This window comes from Microtus pennsylvanicus, chromosome 10 (genome assembly GCF_037038515.1).
Source record: "Microtus pennsylvanicus isolate mMicPen1 chromosome 10, mMicPen1.hap1, whole genome shotgun sequence".
NCBI classification, from domain to species: Eukaryota; Metazoa; Chordata; class Mammalia; order Rodentia; family Cricetidae; genus Microtus; species Microtus pennsylvanicus.
The window spans coordinates 47,690,011-47,711,779 of NC_134588.1; the positions used below are offsets into that span (position 1 = coordinate 47,690,011).

General features: G+C 43.8%; 1 protein-coding gene across 7 annotated transcripts in view; it reads right to left on the bottom strand.

Moving 5' to 3' along the window:
- Nucleotides 1-21,769, bottom strand: part of Cacna1e (calcium voltage-gated channel subunit alpha1 E) — a 470,658-nt gene that overhangs the window by 213,457 nt on the left and 235,432 nt on the right. For all 7 annotated transcript variants that reach the window (XM_075988277.1, XM_075988280.1, XM_075988276.1 and 4 more), the window contains exons 6-8: nucleotides 8,011-8,114; nucleotides 7,042-7,194; nucleotides 5,739-5,920 (exon numbers count right to left, since the gene is read on the bottom strand). In XM_075988277.1, the coding sequence (XP_075844392.1) occupies nucleotides 5,739-5,920; nucleotides 7,042-7,194; nucleotides 8,011-8,114 (439 nt within the window). The remainder of the gene's footprint in view (nucleotides 1-5,738; nucleotides 5,921-7,041; nucleotides 7,195-8,010; nucleotides 8,115-21,769) is intronic.

The window sequence follows — 21,769 nt, forward strand, 5'->3', positions numbered from 1 at the left end:
CTCAAAAGCACCCAGACTGTAAGTTGCCTCTTTTTTGTCAAAAAGCCAGTAAAATCTTCAAAGACTTCTCCCACCACAGTTGCTCGGAACATCCTGTGCAGAGACAGGCAAACTACAAAGCTGGAGAAGCAGCACAGCTCGACACGCACATCTGGATCAACAGCAAGTGAGAACAGAAGCACATCCAGCTACGGGCATTTGTAACAAACAAACAGAAAGCCTGGCCATTGACAGCAGAGTCCTGGACAACTGCAGCTAGGGACCGAGAATCTTGGCAATCAGAATGTTAGTCCGAAAGCAAGAGAACAACAGATGAAATCAGCAGACAGCACAAAACAAGAACGCCAACTCAGGTCCAAATCAGGAGAAAGTCCATTCTCCTGGCCACATCAAGCCTCACCGAAGAGGATTAAAAGTTAAGACTCAAGCCAAAGGAACATTTGCTGAGTGAACTGTACTGATGAGGGAAAGAACACGCTGTGCTAGAAAAGGAACACCTATCAGGTTTAGGATAAATAAAATCAATTAAATTAGTAAGTGCCAAGGAGAGCTTGTGAGTCGAGGAGACCTTTGGGAGCTGTAGTCCAAACAGGTAGAAGCAGCCAGCAGAACTGAACACTTTTGTATTCTGTTATCGCAGGAGGAAGGGAAGCCAAGAATACAGTTGGAATTTGACCAAGGAGACTTGCAATTTTGGTAGAGACTAAACTAAGCCTGGGTATACTCCATGCAGCCCTGACAATGCGCCCCTGACTAATCCCCTTACAGTGTAGCATGGTAATGAGAGAAGGCACACACAAATGAAGCTAAGAGTAGTCAACCGCAGTGATGTGAGGTCACCAGAGGCATTTATGAAGAGTCTGTGTAGAAGGAGAAAAGGGACAAAAACCTTTGCATCTTTCCTAGTTGGTTTTAATTGTCAACGTGACACAGCCCAGAGTCATCTGAGATGGGAGTCTTAACTGAAGAATTGCCCAGATCAGACTGGCCTGTAGGCATATCTGGGGGGTATTGTCTTCATAATTAATTGCTATTTGAGGGCCCAACCCACAGTGGGCAGCACCATCCATTCCCTGGGCAGTCTGTGGGCAAGCCAGAAAATGGCTTCTCCTTTGAGTTCCTGCTTGGAAGTATAAGCCAAAGGAATCCTTTTCCTAAGTCACATGCAAAATATGGTCATGATGTTTATCATAGAAATAAAGAGGAAACTGGGATAATATTTTAGATAAAATGGTTAAATCAAGTTCTCATGCTTGAGGACATTTTGCAATGGCTCTCTTACTAGTCTGAATATAACAAGGACCAATTAGTTTTGCATACTTGTTGCAATTGTTGGAAAGAAGGAACAGCAGAATTGGTAGATAGTGGTTGCCTTGTCTTAGTGTTCTGCCTGAAGAAACATGAGTTGGGAAAGCTGAACCATCCCAGAATGAAAAATGACAGGAAGCTGTGATGGTTATTTTTGGTTGTCAATTTGACTACACACGGAATTAACAAAAACCAAGAGATGGAAACACCTACAAGAGGGTTTTCTTAATTATTTGAAGCAGGAAGACCCACATTTAATTCAGATCTTTTGATGTAGGACGATTCACCACTAATCTGGACCACACCTTCTGGTGGCAGTGTATATAGAGGACATGGAAGAAGGAAGCTTTTGCTTTCTTCCTGCTTGCCCTCACTCTAAGTGGCGAGTCCATTTCTTCACTGGCATTAGAATCCGCTTCTTTGGGATTCCAGAGTTTACTGAAGACCAGATGAGACAGCCAGCCTTGTGGACTGAACAACTGCTGGATTCTTGGATTTTCCACTGGTGGACAGTCACTGTTGAACTAGCTGAGCACAGCCTGTACGCCACTCTGATAAAACCCCTTCATAGATATTCATTCCATGTAGATGGAGGCTATCAAATAGTCCCACGCTACAGCCTCCGCCTACATTTCCATCAGTTCTGTTCTGCAGGAATATTTATTTGTCTTTTAATAAATAATGCTTGCCTGAAAGTCTCTAGTGGTTGACTATTTTGCTTTTCTGATCTTCAGCTTGAACCCCAACATCTATCTCGAGGTTTTTATTATTCGTGTTACACTGTTCCTCCAGAGAACCCTGACTAATACAGAAGGAAACCAACATCTTAACGTCTGTATTTAGTGGAGGTAGTGATTCCTGTGTAAAATATCAAGACACACATACTTGCATTTATGATATTAAGTTGATTAGTTGTTCATAGTTCCATGGTGCATAAATTGCATGTGTGTGCAAACACATTTTGTCATCACAATGTCAAAGTTTAAATTACATGAAAAAAATTCTTGAGGGAGGAAGGGGATCTAAACATTCACAAAATAAACAAAACTTAAAAGATCTACAAGCTCTCTCTCTGAAGTTATATACTCGTATAATTAACAATTGATAGGAAGAGGAAGGACACTGTCTAGCCCGCCACACTGTCTATAAGTTGGTCAGAGAGTTTGAGGTATACAGTTTCCATGAACTGTCACCCCTGCTGGGACAGATTCCTCAGTGGCACAGCTGTCTTGAGTCACCCATGCTCTTATAAGTTAAATCCTCACTCACAGGCCTGCAAGAAGAAGCCCAAATAACCTAACTGGTTTTCCAAGATTTAAAAAAACAATTCTCAAACATGAAACTTTTCTGCCATTTCTAGGTGCTTGTCTCCACGTTTCCCTGACAAGAGGGCTGTTGAGGAGAACAAACACCAGAAAGGACTGGCAAATGTATTTGTCTGCACCATCTCCGCTCTATCTTATCTTGTCCCAAACTCCTTTTCTTTCATAAATGAATAGTTCAGTTTTGGCACAGGAGGCCTAAGTCAGCAAGGGCTGCCCATCTCCTCGTCACAGCTCTGTCTCAGCCTTGCTTCACACCCCAGGTCCTTGCCCAGATGAGGTCAGTTTTGATGGTTCTTTCAGAGAATCCAGACTTTGTCTTTGTTCCACTCACTGAAGACTGAGTGCCGTTTTCATCTAACGTCTCCTGAGTCAAGATGCAGCTATCCACCCCAGTCTGACTATCGCTTCTGCCAGTGATGCCTGGCTCCATGCCCTGCTCCTAGCTCCAGTGCTTGGGGAAGTGATGTTTTTCAGAGTACACAGAGTTCTTTCTGCCTGTGTGTAGCCAGCTTATTTTGGAGGAACCAACCCTATTGTCCCACCGGTTCCCCTATGCCTAGAGTCAAGCAACAAGGCTAGCGGGAGGCTTCAGCTTTATGACTAACAGGTTGGACTTCAGAGAGGGTGTGAGTCTGCAGCCCTGGGAACTGCTGTGATGAAAGGCTTCAGGGGATCTGTAGTTGACCCTGTTTCCTCCCCGATTCTTTCATGGATCAAAACGCCAGAGGAGAGCAAGAGCACTGTTGCTTTGTGTAGCCTCTGTCGCTACAACTGTCCGATGACTGGAGAGATGGGAATTGGAAGAGAGAATAATGACAGTAAGAACCATGCCTCTTCCCCGCCCCGACTGCCATCTTTCTAGTGTTTAAGCACAGCGCTTGGATACAGAGCATCTTTTCGGTCGATGAGTGCAGAAATAAATAATGAATAAGCAAATGAATTAAGGCAAGAGTGATGAGAGGCTCATATGTTTCCCTCCTGCCTGTCTCGGTACCACCTGATCCTTGACCAGAGGCACGGCAGATCACACCTCTATCCTCAAATGCAACACCTCTCCTTTGGGGCTTTCCATGCATTTATCACATCACTTAGGTGAGTCTACACATCTAATTGAAGTTCATCACTTTCAAAGCCCCACAAGTGACACCAGCCACTACAAGGCCAGTGCTATAAAATTTCTTGAGGTTTTTGGCTAATCTTAGTGGCATTGCCTGAAGACAATCTTCACATCTCAAATGAGAAGTGACTATCTTTACCATGCTTGTCTCCTGTGCCCTGCAGCCTCCCACAGCTAATAAGAATCCTAGAGTATCATCTGGGGGTTTCTGGGTCACAGCATCCTATAACTTGCTGAACATCTATCTCCTGGTTCTAGAGACCTCTATCCTACTGTCTGCAATGTTAGCACAACAGTCTGTAACTCTTTCTTGCTAAATTTCTCAGTTGTATCTTGCTCATCCTGTATGGGAATAGATCCAAATGAGTTCAGTCATTTCTTGGTGTCTCCAGAACATAGGTGTACAGACCTCTCATGGATACCAAAATGTGAGGTTTCTCAAGTTCCATATATGGCATAGTATTTGCATATAACTGTATCCAACTTCCCACGGCTTTAAATAATTTATGTCTAATAATTTAAATAAATAATGTCTAAAACAATGCAAATGATATGGAAATATCTGTACTGTAAAGTTCAGGAGATAAGGACAAATACAAAATTGTCTATAGATGTTCAGTCTGGGTGATGCCATCCTAGACCTAAATAACTTAATGTGTTGTAGAAAATCTTACATCCTTAGCTGGTAGCATCCATAGATTGGAACCTAAGTATCTGACTACAATGGTCACTCAGTTCCTAAGCACCTGCATGTACAGGCCTCGTACCAGCTTTGTTCCTTCCCTTATGACTTTGTTCCTTCCCAATGACTGCTTTCCATATAAGTCATCTCTGACCACCTAATCAGTTTTGTACATATAGGATCAGATTAAGAAGATTAAGAGAAGAACAGGAGGGAATAGGGGGACCCTTGTGATAAAGGCAAGTGAAGGGAGTGCGCATGCACTGGATCATCACTCCAAAGGTGTCTGACTTGTCCGATCACGGCTGAAGGCAAAGACACAGACAGAGGACACCATCCTTCATAAGCACCTTCCCATATTGCTTTGCCCCCTCTGCCCACTTATATCCCATGAACATCAAAAAAATATACCTCTCCCTCAAGCTCACTATTGAATGTGGGCTCTGCCCCATGCCTCAGGTGACTTATTAAAACCAGACTCTGCAAGGCAGAAAAGACAGCGTGGTTGCTTTGTCTAGCTTCCGTCTCCTTGCTGGTGTTCCCAGCATTCCTCCCAGGCAGCTGAACAGTTGTGTCTCCTACACCAACTCAGGACCTCCCAATGTGTCTGACCCTGTGAATCACCGAGGCCTCCGTCAAAAGCACAGCTCACCCATGATACAGAGCTACCCAAAATCAGAATCTCCAGGGCAGGGCCTAGGAATGCAGATTTTCAGAGAGCTTTCTAATGAGGCTCCCAGTCACCATGCTTTCTCTGGCATGTAATGCAGTAGTTCTTGACAGTGGCTGCATATGAAAATCAGCTAGGAAGCTTTAAAAAATGTCAATGACAAGCCTTTACCCCTAGACATTCCTACTTAATTGGCCTGGAGTGAAGCCCAGGCAGTATAATATTTAAAGCTCCCAGCTGACTCTAATGGGCCGCTGGGGTTGCAAACCACTAGAATAGCTTTCCAAACTGATGGTGAGCCCTTCGGGGACAGTAACTGAGAGCCTTGCACCTATTAGAACACCTCACTGTGCTCCACTACACCATGCGGATCCAAAACTCTCCACAACAAGGTAATCTGATTTGACTTGTTCATTCACCCAGGGACAGAATGACAGACTGCGGTCTACCAGCTGCTATTTAAGACACATACTTCCACTCAGCAAGAAAAAAAAACAAAAGGGGGACACGACCCGCTAGGCTCTGCTAAGTTCCCAAGTTGAATACAGACAACCCCAACTTTTCCTGTTCCAGAGGAACCAAAATAGCACCAGGATTCCACCGTATCCCTCCCCTCCCATCCACCGGCTCACTCACATTGTACAGCACAGTGGTCCACCCTTCCATCGTGATGCATTGGAAGACAGTCAGCACAGCAAAAAGGATGTTGTCAAACTGGGTGATCCCGTCATTGGGGCCGATCCAGTCCTTGCATTCGTAACCAGCTGGGCAGCCCTGCACACCACACGGGTGGGGAGGATCAAATCCCTCTAGAATACCTGTGGATATATTTGGAGAGTGGGAGACAAACCATATGGTGCTTAGCATGAACTGGAAATGATCCTAGAAGACACAAGCAAGCCATTCTGCCGCCACAGACAGTAACGGTCCCATCATGCCTCAAGCCCTCTCCCAGCCTGGCCTCTCTACACCTCTCAGTTCACACCCTTGTGCAATTCAAAATGCTTCTGGAGAAAAGCAGGGCCTCCATCTTCCTCAGATCCCAACCAAATTCTTCTTTGGGCTGCACTACCACAGAAATTCATGGGGCTGCTTCACACAGAAGAGCCTGAGGTAACAGCAAAATCTCTCTGATTTTCCAACCCAAGGAATCAGGATGGACCTTGGTTCTCCCTAGGTTTCTCTGGGACAGTTGTAAAACCAATGGCTGCTTTATTTTGCTAACTTTATTTTGCTTTTCAGGTGCACATTTTTGGTTTTAAGCTAAAGGTAAAATGAAAATCATTTGGAGATTATTTTCATGAAAACATGGTACCTATTTAGGAATCTTTAACTTGTCCTTCATTTCCCCAACTCCCTCCCTGATTTTCTTCCTAGAGTATATTATTTGGCTTGTGAAGAACAAATAAGGCACAAATATATGGGAAATGGGGTTATATGCATCCCACAATTACCAAGGCACAACTGACAAGCCAACATCAGAGCTCCCTCAGTTCTTTCACAGAGATGGGAGACCAAAGTGAGCTGGAGCGCAGAAGAAAGCTCTCTTTGCTGATCTACTGGGACCCTCATCTGATTCTGGTTTCCAGGGTTGCCCTGGTCTGTGGGTCAAACATTCTGTTCTCCAGAGCATTGATCCAGACTGACGGCTTTGGTATGTATTCTAAAAGCCCTCTGCCATGAATCTGAAAAGCTGAGACCACCTCTTAGAACCCTTCCAACTACACACAAGGAGGCTACGTGTTTTGCAATGTAACTGTCATGTGGATCTTTAGGCTGATCATACCTCAAAAGGCCACAGAGTCTAGGAAATTTCTGATTGTAATTCTAGGGTTGGAATAGAGTATACTTTTTCAGCGCAGCTCCAAATGCCCTGAAATTACGCTCATGACCGAACAGGGGAAGTGGGAAAACAGAAGACAGAAAACAAAGCCCTTACCTGAATTGTTCATGAAGCATGCTCGATGTAACTTGCCACTGTAGAACTCCAAGCCAATGATGGCAAACATGAGGATGGCAAAGAAGAGCAGAAGGCCAATCTGCAGAAGAGGCACCATGGCCTTCATGATGGACTTCAACACAATCTGCAGGCCTGTGGAGAGGAAAGGGAATAAAACAGAGCCCTCATTCATGGCCCTCTGACAAGGTAGATTTCTTTACCCTCTCCTAGGAGGTCAAGTCTTCCATGGAAAAGGAACCATCAATCCTGATATGGCAGCTGCCATTCATAAAGAGATAACCAAGACAAGTCAAGCTGAAGACTGTCACATCCTATGTCCCTTCCCTTTCCTTCCTCCTCACTCCTGCCTACATATTACCCTTTCTATTTCCTCCATGCTAACTGGTAGATCCCCTTCACAGATTAAATTAATTAGTCCATGTTTCTTGCTCCAAGAACATTCATGCAACCCCTGCTAGGGTACAAATCCTACAAAATAGGAATAAAGTTGAACCTTTCTATTACTCTTTCTCAGACCCAGCTCTCTGCCAAGTGGGGAAGAAGTACAACATTAATCAGCAAACAAATAGCCTTTTGACAAAACGTATAAGACTTTTTAACCTTAGGAAAGTAACATACTTATTTCAGCAGATAAAACTACACACATATAATAATTACAATTATACTAAAATGCATAGGGAAAATACATCAAATTAACATTTATTTCAGAGTGATACAATAATTGTCTTCATTACTTTTCTGTTGTTTCCTGACTTTTGTTTTTTTAAAAAAAAATACTTCCATTATTATTTAAATATGAGGAAATGTTAAATTTATAAGTACAATGCTATGCACAATTGCTGCGTGTCCAGGGCTTCCTTCCAGAAAGACTGTCTATCTTACATTGACAGATACCCTGCATCCAACTGAGGATACTAGACAATGAAAAAGAAGAAAGTAGGTGCTCACTAGGTATTCCTGACACGAGCTTTAAGGGCCTCAGGACACGCACAGCACGGAGGGTCCGCAAGTCCACATGGGTGTTGAAGTGGGTTCCCGCAGTGGCCAGGATGCTGTGGGCAGAGACACAAAAGAGTCAAGGTTATCACAGCCTGTCTGGCCCCTCCTGCTTCATGGGGAGGCTGGGCTGAGCAGGCTCTGCCTGGAAAGTACACAAAGCTAGTGCCAGCTGCATGTGGGCGCACCTGAGCCTGGCTGAATCACCAGTGGTGTCGAGTGGAATTAAATATAGCCATCTGGGTTTCACTGTGCAGAGAAGTTACCATCATACTGGCATCCTCGTCCCAAACCATGAGCAGAATGCACCGTCTCCAACATAAGACCCACACCTGAGCCAAACCTGGTCCCTCACTTTCCTCTGCCCCTCGCAAAATTCCTTCCCTTCCTCCATGTTACCAGACCCTTATGTTTCTGTTTTCTTTTATTTCAAAGTTCCCTATTCCCGTCTCCTGTCCACTTTAGGGAATTTGCCTGGATTAACTTCAGGGAAGAAGTAACTTACTCTTCTCCTCCCTGACACTCAGAATTGTTAACAAATAAATAAATTATACTGACTTTAATGACTGGGAGCTATATACCTATGTCATTATGCACTATTAATATGTTTTATAATTGCCCCCAAACCATTCTTTGATCTGGACTGGGTTTCTTTGCTTTCATTTTCCCACCTTCTACAGTCATACCCAGAAGCATACACATACACACATACACAAATCCACACAAATGCTATTAGACTCTGTAGAGGAAGTATCAATGAGACAATTCACTGCCTATAACCCAGTGACAATGCTGGTACCTCTGGGGACGAGGGCACACGTATGTTTGTGAGTGGTAAAGCTGATGACTAAGCATTAGTGGGATTAGGTTTAAGTCTTGGCCCAGAAAACTAGCCATGTGATACAAGTCACTCAAGCTCCAGGTGTCTTTTTTTTCCATCCATAGAATAGAGGAGTACAATGATCTAGTTTTAGACACAAAATTACACCATGTTGAAGATGAAGAATGTTCTGGGCCAAGCATAATGATGTGTGCCTGTAATGACTGCACTTAAAAAAACTGAGCCAAGAGAACTACAAGTTCAAGACCAGACACTAGGCTACACAGTGAGAAACTATGGTGCTTTTTTTTTAAAGTGTACTGGAAACTATAAAGCGCAAAATTGACCTTGTTTCTGACATAAGATCAATAATATTGACTTAAATTTGCCAGCTTATTCTTTGTTTTGTGGGCTAATAACTTTTATCCCTCACAACTTCTCCAAGATTAGCCCCTCTATTCAGAAGCCCTGGGAAATGACTCATTTGGAAAATGGCATAGTAGCAAGATTTAACTATTCTTTGCGGAGGCTCTCTGCAAGATTTCAAATGTAGGCAAAGAGAGCCATATGAAAGGCCTTACGGCTCCAGGAAGCAGATGCCAGATCAACAGGTACTGAGAATGCCAATCCAGGACGACAGACACAGAGATGGCTGTGAACACAGGGCTGCCTACCAACCCCACAGGCTTTCCTCCGTGTGGTGGAACACCCCTGACCTTAGCAGGAGTCAAGCATTTAAAGCTGCACAGCTCACATTAGGACAGGAAGAGGAAGCCCACACTGGATTTAGGCAATTGGGATGAATGGTGGAGATAATTTTCAGATTTCAGCTTTTATACTTTGGACTAGGGGAGATAGCACAGTTTCTAAAATACTTAGGTTGCAAATATAAGAACCTAAGTTCCACTCCTCCAAGCGCACGTCGTTATAAAGCCAGACATGGTAAGACACACCTGCAAGTCTGGGGAGCGCCAGATGGAAGGCAGAAAATAGGTGGGTTCCTAAAATCCCAGGGTCACCAGCCTGTCTCAAACAAAGAGGAGAATATGCCTTAGGGCCAACACATGGGAGTCGTCCTCTGGTTTCCACATACACGCAGCATAAAAGCTTGTGTTGGCACCTACCTACATGCATAAACACACGTACATACAAAACACACGCAAAAGCAAAAAAAATTATGTAATCTGTGTTCACATAATCTCAAAAGAAAAACAAAGTACTCCTACTCTCATGAAGAACCCGTCACAGGCAAGCTTTCTCAGTGATTTCCATCTTTCCTGACCCCAACCCCCACATCATTCTCTGAAAAGAGAAGCCAGGGATGAGCAGAATCCCAGACACTGCTCATGATTCTCCCTTACAAAGTCAAAGAAGGACGCTGGGGAGGGGACAGCATAACTTCTAAAGAGGAAAAAGAACAAAGAGAAATATAGAAAATGGAACTGAAAAATATGACAGAAATAGACAAAAGGGGAAAAAAGAGAAAAAGAAAGAAACTTCAAGGCTAGGTAACGGGATAGAGACAGAAGGAAAACAGGGCCGTTGTTCTGCTTCCCCCTGAACAAAGGCTGGACGCAACACTGAGCCTCTCCGCTGCCCAGGTGCGAGCCTCTCCTTTCCCTGTGTCTCACAAACACAGTGTGAGGAATCCACTCGGCTCAGAAACCAGAGTTCGGTTTCCTAGGATACCCAGACACTCAGATGTTCTTTCACATCGCACAAAGAACTGCTGGAAGTGAAATTTTCCTCCCCGGGCCTGGGTGTGACAGGTAGGCTTTAGAACATGGAGGTGGAGGCAGGAGTCAGTGTTACAAGAGGGCACAAACATACAGCGGAAAACGTGGTGGAAGACAGGAGAGTGGGACTCCAAAGAGAAGTCGTAAAAACGTGGAGATGCAGACAAGGAGGAAAATAAGAAATAAAAGCTAACGGAGACGCAAGTGTCAGGGAAGCATGCAGGCAAGCTCACGTGGGAAAGGGCATATGAGAAAAGCTAGCGTGAAAGACAGAGGAAAGAATGTGTTATTTATTCCAGGGGGATCACATAGCCATCCAGAAGACGTGTTTTTCACTTTCCCACCATCAAGGGTGCTCTTGACTGAATTAATTTCCCACTGCAAACAAACAAGCAGAACTTCCCCCAACCCATGTTCTCAAGCTGTTTTGTTGCTTAGAAATTTTTTTCTTCCAGTGCAGGAATATTAGTAACAGAGCTTTTAAAATATAGGTAGCCATTGGTTGCTTCTTAATTTCTGTTATTCAGAAAGCCCCCAAGGACAGGAGCTATAACTTGGCTCCCCTAGCCACCTGCTAGAAGCAATGAGATTCACAGAGTGCAAAGTTCATTGAGGAAAAGGGTCCTACTCTGTGTTCCCATTAATCCCTGGTCCCATCTCCATCAAGGCATCACTACACCTTAGAGGAGTTTGACATTCTCATCCACCCCTCCCCAGGCCTGGGGTACCTAATAGAGTCCTCTGTGCTCCTGACAGAGTCAACTCCAGAGATACCTGTACCCTCAAACCTATCCTCACAGCTTACAATAAAAACTTAATAGCAGCTTGATGGTTTGAACCTAATCTTCACTGATAAAAAATTAACACATTTGCAGAAATCAACAACTGATAGGGGCCACAGGTATCCCAGAACTCACTGGTGAGAAGATTAGACTAGCAAAGCTGGGATGGTACTCAGACATAGGTATGTCTGAGCAGCTAGAACATCTGGAAACACATCGTCCAGCATCTAGAGTCTGATGAGGCTCTTATAACATAGTCCCAAGACGTGGTACCCAAAAGGAACTCCACATCACAGGATGTCCTCGGCAGAAATGATAGAAGGGGGGAGGATGAGATGAAAATAGAAGACCAGAAGCTACCCCCACCTCGGCAAAACCTGAGTGTTGATGTATACAGAGCTCAAGCAAACCTCTACCGGTCTAATGCGGGAAGACAGGCGGGAAGAGAGTAGAAAATGGCGCTTGACACATAGTCCCATGGAAGCAGCCACTTAGAGGACATAATTACAACACACCATGAGGATTCATAGCCGAGATGTTCAGGAGACACTGGGGTGGCACATACAGAACGTTTGCTATCTGTTAGCATTTTCAAATGTTAAATCGTTAAATTATTAAAAATCACCGAACAAGACTATAGTCTACATTTCATTTCTGTGAGGAAACGTGGCTCAGAAAAAGTTAAAGGGTTAAAAGAAAAGTCAGTTTCCCTATGATATTTAAGTCAGTCCTTCTCCCGTCGTGCCATGGGCTGTGACGTTTGCCCAGAACTACTCAGCAACACTATTCCTCCGTTCTGCCCCAAATGCCAGTGTCACAGTGTTCTATCTCTGCACACTTAAATGAATTTGATTCCTTCCATCTAAGGCCACAAACCCCAAGTGAGTCGCCACTGGTCCCTTTCACGACCTTCAGAGTCCTCTATGCATGACTATAAGATGGCTCTAACGGCAGGTAGTATCCACTGCAATGTTGACACACACAAACATCACAAAAACAGAGGAAGGCCACCAGGGATAAGTTCAATTCTGAGTTAATAAAAGTCTAAGCTCTTTGCTGTCCCAGGAGCTATCTGTACGTACGCTTCAAGAGAAGAGGCTCTGTTTTCCATTTCTTTTTCCCTCATAGGCATAGAGCTGATGAAAAATTGTGTATAGAGTTGTACTTAATTCCCACTATTCCCCCATAGCAGAGGGCAGACAGGCAGGAATATACACAGCAAGTAGCACATACACAGTCCTGTTTAGTAACCGCCTCAGGCTGGCTGTCCCAGCTCAGCCTCTCCACTAATGCTTTTGCCTTCAGTTGTCAGCAGCCAAGAAGGTGGCGAGAGGAGGCTGACCTGGTCCTGGTGATATGACAGAAGTACAGAGGCAGAGACGGAGGAAGGATGGAAGTGATGCCCTCGACAATTAGAACTTAACCATCTCTCCCACATCAGTCACCCACAGATCTTCAGTATCTAACGTTCACTTCCTGTCTGACAACACCCTGTAGCAGTGGGCTTCCTTGTAGAATTGTCAGATAAAATGTAGGTTGCTCAGAAAAATGTGAGTTCCTCATAAAGAACAGAAACAACACCTTCTAGTAAAACTAAGTTTAGTACAGTCTTTCACTCACGGGTGGGATATCCATTATCTAAAATCTGGCTTTGAAATTAGACAGTGCTGTGGTGTGCAGGTGAGATGGCCCCTACGGACTCACGTGTTTGAACACATGGTCCCCAGGTGGCAGCACTGTTTGGGGAGGGTACAGAAACTTAAGGAGGGGGAGCATCGTCAGAGGAAGTTGAGGTCTTATAATCTGACTCTACTTACTCTCCACTGCCTCTTTCCTGATGACAGATGCAGTGCCACCATCTGTCTCACATGTCTGCCACCATGCCTTCCCCGCCATGACGCCCTATATCTTTTCTTGAACTGTAAAGCAAAATAAACCTTCTCCCCTAAGTTATTTCTTCTTAGGCACTGGGTCCCAGTAACGATAACAGTAGCTGATACGACTGAGCATTTTTACTTGCTAAGTCTTGTCAGTACACTTAGGTGGTGCTGTAGTTTGCACTGTAATTCCTTCAAGGCCTGTGAGCCAAAAGACTTGGTCCTTATCATGCTTAGCTATGTTCATAGCAACATTATTTGTAATAGCCAGAACCTGGAAACAACCTAGATGCCCCTCAACCAAAGAATAGATAAAGAAAATGTGATTTATTTACACAATGGAGTACTACTCAGTGGTAAAAAAATAATAACATCTTTAAATTTGCAGGCAAATGGATGGATCTAGAAAAAAACATATTGAGTGAGGTATCCCAGACCCAGAAAGACAAATATCATATGTACTTACTCATAAGTGACTTTTAGACATGAAGCAAAGTAAAACCAATGTACAATCCACAACCCCAGAGAACCTAAACAACAAAGAGGACCCTAAGAGAAACATCCATAGATCTAAATAGGAAGGAATAAAAACAAGTCTGCTAAGTAAATTGGGAGTGTGGGGATGGGGAAGGGAAGAAGGGAGGGGAGTGGAAACATGCATAGTGCAATAAAAACAATTTTAAAAAAGACAAAAAATAGAAATACTGGAAGAGGCAGCCACTGGGAGATCTGAGGTCACTGATGGTGGTGCACCTTCAAAAGGGAACTGTAGAACCTGGCTCTCTTCTTTTTCACTTATCATTCACCATGAAATGAGCTTCTTGTTTCACTAGGTACATATGTAGGTGTACACACACACACACACACACACACACACACACACACACACACACCAGTCTCAACAGCCAAAAGTAATGAGTCCAACTGATCATGACACAATTGAGAGCTAAAAATTACTGTATAAAGAGCTCTACTATTAATTATGATTTAATCCTCAGCAAATCTGCAAGTTCTCTTTGGAGAACAGACAGAAGCCAGGGGTCTTTAACATTAGGCCTAGGCTCACCACCAAGCTCGAGAAAGCACCTCATTTCTCATAGCACTGTATCTCCAAGAAGGCACTAACTTCTACCATGCCTTTCCCTTGAAGTTTATGTCTTGACAGCAACCACTCCCCCCTTCAGCTTCCCCCCCCCTCTCCAGCCTCCCTCAGGCTTGGACCACCTCTTCTTTGTCTTGCCTTCCCTACCAAAACAAGATGTTTCAGACCTCATATCCAAGTCAATGATTCACTCGTGCCTTGGGAAAGGACAGAGTACATACTCTCCTATTATATTAGCTTCTTTGTTTTAACTCCACCACAGTCCTTCAAACTTACATAATTGCCACTCTGAGACACAATGTTCTTACCTGTAAAATGGGGGCAAAGCCTTGTTAGGGAGGTTAAGGATTTTAAAAGCTAATGCTTGTGAATCTCTTTACATCGTACAAATTTATACCACATTGATTCTTGGTCATAAGTCATAGAAATTTGAGCTGTCTTAAAAGGCAGAAACATTTTAGACTATCCTATTCCCCACCAAACTCTCAACATATTTTGAGAACATATCAGGAGGTTGCAGAACTGAAGGACTCTCAGTAGTCTAGTCTGAGAAATTCAGAAAATTGGCATCTTAGTGTGTTGGGGATGGCCAGATCCTACTCCAAGGAAACTCTGAATGTCATCTGCTGGGACAGAAACAGCTTTCCTCAAGGTTAAAGATCTTAACGTGGAAAGACTTCTGGACTCCACGATTGTTTATAAACGCAAAGGTACATCAAAGAAGGGGACAGAGGAAGACTTGTCCAGGGACATGACGACAGTGGAAGGACAGAAGCCAGGTGCTGCCCATGCTGCTAGTTTTGGAGATGGAGGAAGGCCACAAAGAACCGGAGGATAGCTCGAGAAGATGAAGCAGCACGTCCCAGTAAACACAATTGAGCTGCACTAGGGCTACCTTTTACCATTTCCAAGGTGAACAAACATCTGCAGGAATGCACACCAAGTAGGCTCCTCGGCGAGAGATAAGAGCCGTATAAATAAGGCAATAAATAATCATTTTAAAAGCCAGTGTCTACTTCAGCCTGATTCATGCAAAGCATCTGATAAAATGGTATCACAGATAAAGAAGAGAAAGACTGTTATCCGTTTCCTTGTCTATAAAATGAGATAATCATAAAGACAGGCCTCTTGGGCCCTTCCTGGCTCTGAGTCACAGCCTGTCCAAGTGGCACTACCCTCTGCAGCTCACACCTATGCTCTGTATCAAGACAGCTGTGCAACATTGGACACTCAGATACTCGGTTCCCAAATCTTAAAGTCTGGTAGTTACATTGAACATCCAGGCATGCATGGTTCTCACATCTTAGAAAAGCCGTCTAATGCATGATAAGTAATTGGGTCCTTGTAACTCGATTCAGAGCCAACTTCTTGATGGCAGGAGCTGTATTTCTGCTTCCATCTAATTCCGGCCCTTTCTCTAGCAATAGGAATAGTGGGACCCAGAAAAAACCCAACCTAAGGGCCATGGCTACACTCATGCATGGGGGATGTGTCTATGTGCCTGTGGCAATAACCAAAGAGCCAAACTAAGGGCACTTTAACCACACATGTAAATCATTATGATCCATCAAAAATCCATTGAATTACATGCAACATTATTCTCTCCATTTCCTTTAAATGCATTATGGGAAGTATAATTTGATTTGGTAATCAATTTCTAGAGAATTTATTTCATTTTACTGTCTTAAATAAAGAATAAAGAAAGAAGGCTTCATTCATTAAGTTGTTCACATAGAGACTATTCAAAAGAAAATAAATTATCAAGTTGACCAAAATCTATTAGCGGGGAAGTCAAAGAAGCCGAGAAAGAGAAAGCCATTGGACTGCCTGATTCCCAGTCCCTGTAAGCTGCCTCCTCCTCTTCAGTGGGTATGATGTAATCTCTTGATGCCACTGGGGTTAGCTCCACCCCTAAACCCAAGATGCATGCTATAGTTACCTGAGGCCTACTGAGCACACACACTGGCATTCCTGTGGGAGCCAAAATGGAAGTGGTAGCTGTCCTCATGACACTTACTGCAAGGTACAGAATCATGAGTAGGAAGGTCAAAGGTAACCCATGAGTAAGAGGTGGGATGATGTCCTCTGACGTAGGAAGAGGCATGTACAGAAGGGGCAAGGAAAACAGGAGATCCTCGTGTTCATGGCATTAAAACCACAGTGGTGTGGCTAAGTCCTGGCGAGGCAGGGAAGTGGAGAAGGGTAGACAGTTCTGCAGAACTGGAAAATGTTACCCACAAGGAAGACCTCATGGGGTGTGTGGGTTTGGATGGAGTCTGCCCGTGTTTTAAGAGCATCATCTAAGAGTCTTAAATACGGCAGTGGTCCACCAGCTAGTCACAAAGCCACTATGTGCTCAAGAGAGTCTTTCTGCTTGAAAGTACCTCGCTTCCCTTCAGCCCCAGACTCAGTTGCTCCAGACAGATGTTAGCCTTAGACTTGGTCCTCAAGGACTATTCTGCAGTCATGTATATTGCACTGGGTTCCAGATTCACTGTCGGTAGATCTAGATCAAGCTTAACAAACTGTGTGTTGTCATAGACAGTAATTGGCCTGAGAATGGCAAAATCATAGAATTTAGGCCACTTATCTACAAGAGAAAAAGTCTTCAGGACTTCAATTGACCTACATCATACACAAACTAAAAGTATATAAATCAGTGATTTTTTTTCAGACTATTTTGATCACAACTAAATAAGAATCATATTTTATTACAGAGGCAGGATGAATATTTATATATGCACGTAACACATAAAATAATATTTACTCTCTATGTGGCAGACTTTCATTTTTCTTTTCAATACTTCCTTTCTTGTGCCTAATGCTGGTTGTAATCAAGTTAATTTCTTGACTCTCTAGTGTGTAGTTGTCAACCTTCCTAATGCTCTGAGACCCTCATGTTGTGGGGACCCCTAAGCACTGCTCTAGCGACACTAACCCACAGTAGCCCCAACCAGCCAACTGTCTCCCCACCACCATGCACTCACACATTCTCTCTAAGGGAGCCACTGTTCTGAAAAGGTCAGACTGAGCAATGTGAATGGCTAATTCAACAGAACCATGAACCTTCTTGATGTTTCTCCCAACCAGAAAAATTATTTGCATTGAAAGGCTTTGCTGCTATGTTCCAAGGACTGGAGACACAGCGTTATGGGAAGAAACATCTCCCCCCCACCCCCAAGACCACGCTGGGGACACCCACTGAAACAACTTACTTGAGCTAATGGGAGCCCACCAACTCCAGTCTGACAGTGAATGAGCCAGCATAGGACCAAACTTGGCCCTCTGAATGTGGCCCTCTGGATGACAGTTGTATGGCTGGAGCAGACTGTGGGGCCACTGGTAGTTAAGACCAGAATTTATAACTACTGCTTGCACTGGCTTTTTGGAACCCATTCTCTTTGGAGGGATACCTTGCTCAGCTTAGATATAGTGGGGAGGGCCTTGGTCCTCCCTCAAAGCAATGTACTTTGACTCTCCATGGGAAGGAAGCCTTACCTTCTCTGAGGAGTAGATAGGGGGTGGGAGAAGAGAGGTGAAGGGAATGGGAGGAGGGGAGGAAGTGTGAATTGGGATTGGTATGTAAAATGAAAGAAAAAAAGATAATTTTTTAATTAAATAAAAAAGAAAGAAAACAAACAAACAAAGAAACTTCTTCCTCTTTCAGATCCCAGCAGTGAAATGGATAGTCTAAATGACAGAACACAGAGAAGTATAAAACACACACACACACACCATCATCATAGAATGGTATCTGTTTCTGGTTTGTTTTGTGTTATTTTTTTTATTTTGTTTTTTCCTTATTTCTGTGTCTGTTCCGCATACAGTAAGTAGTAGCCAAGCAGGCTTAACATTTCTTGGGAGGACAGAATGCAGGGAGGGTCAATTTGTCCTTTCCAGTAAGAAAAGTCTATGCCATTTACAGGGAGCAAGCGCCCCTGGCTTTAGCAAAAGTGGGAAACCATTTATGGAATAGAAAATGTAGTTTCCAAGTTAAATTTCAAAGGAAACTTAGTGGGTGGCGCTAAAATACACCTTTTGATGAAAAAAAGAGTCACGGGATAAATCGCTTCCTTTCCTTCCCCACCAAAACAACGCTTAAGAGTCAAAATGAGTCACACAGAAAAGGTTGTGCTGACATCTGGGCTCCCACCACTCTTGGCAGCGAACAGCTGACCTTTGCACTCTAGGGCGTTTAGCAGCATCCCTAACCTCTAGCCAGCAGCTACCAGCTGTGACAAATGTCTCCAGATAGTGTCAAATGGCTACTGGGAAGCAAAGCCACCCCTGGGGGAGAACCCCTGACCAATGAGATCTCATGAGAAACGCTACCAGCTACCCAAAGGTGGTGAATGGCATGTTTCCCACCTACCTACCTGCCTGCCTACCCAATCAGAAATGAGAGATGGCTGGCATGCTCCTAGCCATAGATTTTAACTACCAGTGAACCTGGGTTGTTTTTCTGAGGGGCTTGAGGGGATTATGCACTCAGACCAAAAAAATAAAAATGCCAAAAGAAGAGGCAAAACTAATCATCATTTAGGTCCCAGAGAGGATGACAAAGATAAAACCAACGTTGTCTCGTTGCTTCACAGTTCATGCAGATATCACCCATCGAGGTTCCACCATCCCCATTCCTAAAAGCTCAGAGAGAGGAACTGCCTAGACCAAGGTCACTGCAATAGTCAATTATAAAAGTGAGACTCAAATCCACACATTTGACTTCTAACTTCGGTGCTTTTGGTAGCTACAAAAGATAACAGCTAATAGCTAGAAACATATCCCAAAGGCACACACGTGTGATAAATGCTCTCAAGCATGGCCACAGAGCTGCCTCCCTGCAGAGCCATATGGTGCCTGTGACTGCGACATCATATGGAGGTGACCACAACTGTGCTTCAGAGAGCTGACATTGAAGGAGAATGGCTGCAGAGGGACCACGACGTAAGAATTTGCTAACAGAAATACACGTTCTTTGGATTGTTTTTCTAGTGGTGATAAGGAACTTCTGCTGATCCTCCACCCATCTACTCTGTGCCACTGGTGAGATGGCTAGCCAGGCCCAGAGTAGAACCCAGCCAAGAATAAAGGCTTGGCTAATAATAATCCATGTGGCAGCCAAGTTCCCAACACTGGCTTTGCTGGAATGTTCTAGGGAACTCCAGAGTCAGACTCCAGGAGCTAGCTATGCAGCCCAACACAGCCCATCAGTGTGGCTACCTGCTGCTGTCATTACCAGAACCTTGTCTTCTACTTATATTCCTCTGCAGGTCTTCAATACTGCAACATTCTCATGTGATATTACCAGCCACAATAGGTTGTGGAACAAGCAGCTCTTCCCTGGGATGTTTGGGAAGAAAGCTCAGTTATCACTTCTGAAGCAGCTAATGCCCTAAAACAAAAGCCTCAGAGCTGTAGTCAGTTCTGATCTCAGTAACAGAGCAAGGCTGACTACTGTGAGAGGGAGCAGCTGATCCCAACGAGGGGAGAAGAGATGAAAACAAGAAGGACTTTTGTGGGAATTGAGTTTGTGCTTGAGACCATAGGGTCCCAGCTATTTTTTGGTCTTTCTGTAACATGGCAGTTCTATGAGCCATGCCATTCCTCCTTAGAACAACCCGAGGTAGATTCTTATCAGAACGACACCACAGGAACTGCCCATCTTTTTTGTCCAGATAGTAAGTATCACCTGGGGAAGTAACTCCAGAATTTGGTGTAACTAGTTTAGCCAGACCTACAAGAGTCAAGAGATGCATAAGGCAGCAGATAAAAACAAACAAACCAAAATATCACCCAGAACCATGTCCTGACACAGAGCTAATACCCAGTAATGAACACGAAGTCGACGTTGTCTTAGCAAGTAGCTGAATTCCTAAACAATGCTCCCTCTTTAATATCCAAGAGTCACAAGATTTATGTTCATTCATAAGCACAAGGAATGTCAGAGTCCTCTTCACAAAACATCACACACACACACACGCACGCACACACGCACGCACGCACACACGCAGGAAGGTCAGCATTACATGGGAGAGGGGGATGACAAACTCTGGCACTGTTATGCAGGCACAGGTGATGAGGAAGGACAAATGAAGACTACTGCGCAGCTTCATGGTTCAGATGACCTTCACCCAGACAGGTGCCACCATTTCCATCCCACATGGTGACCCAAGGAACCCTTCAAAGGTAGAGGGAGAGCCTGCTAATCAACACCTCCCTTCTCACACTGCTATGACGGATGCTGCTTCACTTTTTTCTTTCCCCCAGCTGGAAAATACTTGGCTTAAGATATCTGTCGGAATTTATAAAACCTTCTCAAGGCAACGACTCTTTCCAACAAATCATAGACCTATAAATTTTAGGAAAATATGTTTGTCCATTGTTCTGCATTCCTGATTCTGCTTACAATACCTGGGAGACTGATCTGCACGACAGGCATATGACATTTTTCTTCCAGCATGACAAGTATTTGAAAAAAAAAACAGATAAAAATTTCCCATACTAGGTGGGGGTTCCTTGGACTTCCCACAGGACAGGGAACCCTGATTACTTTTCGGGCTGAGGGCGGGGGATTTAATTGGGGGAGGGGGAGGGAAATGGGAGGCAGTGGCGGGGAAGAGACAGAAATCTTTAATAAATAAATAAATTTAAAAAAAATTTAAAAAAATTTCCCATACTTGCTCAGAAGCCAAACTCATAATTACAGGTTTGATGAAGAGGCGGCCATGAAACTACTATAAAATACCAACTGTCTGAAAAATCCCAAAGGAACCAGAGCCATTTGTCAGAGAAAACAAAATGCTTTTTACTTTTTAGAGTCATTAAGCCAAAATTCATTCAAGGAGTTCTGAGTCATATCACATCCCATACCACCTATTTGAAATATAATAAAAATAGCAGCAATTTTAATAATTAAAAAGAATTGTGTCTCTATACAGGAACTGTTTGTTACCCAAATCTTCTTGATAATGACATGTAAGCACCAACAACGTAAGTGACTTTAATTGTATTGTCATTGTGAATAAATAAAGCGCTGAGCCGTTGGAGGAATCCACAGGTTATGTGGGGGCACATCTAAGTGGTGTAGCCATTTCTCAGAGAGGACACTAGCGACACAGCACACTCATTAATCATGGAGTCCAGACAAAGAAATGGCCACCCCTCGCAGAAGTCTTGGCACCAACGTCCAAGTTTAAACTAGTGACAAAGATTTCTCCCTTCTGCTCTGAAATTATTTTTACCTTGCCAGCTATGCAAATTAGTCATGGCCTCTGAGCATGAAAGAAACCAGGCTGTGCCCAATTAATATTTTATGAAAAGAGAAAACGGTGTAACTGGAGCTCCCGACACTGAGCTTCGGAGACTCTGCAGGTGACGATAGAGAACTGTGGCAA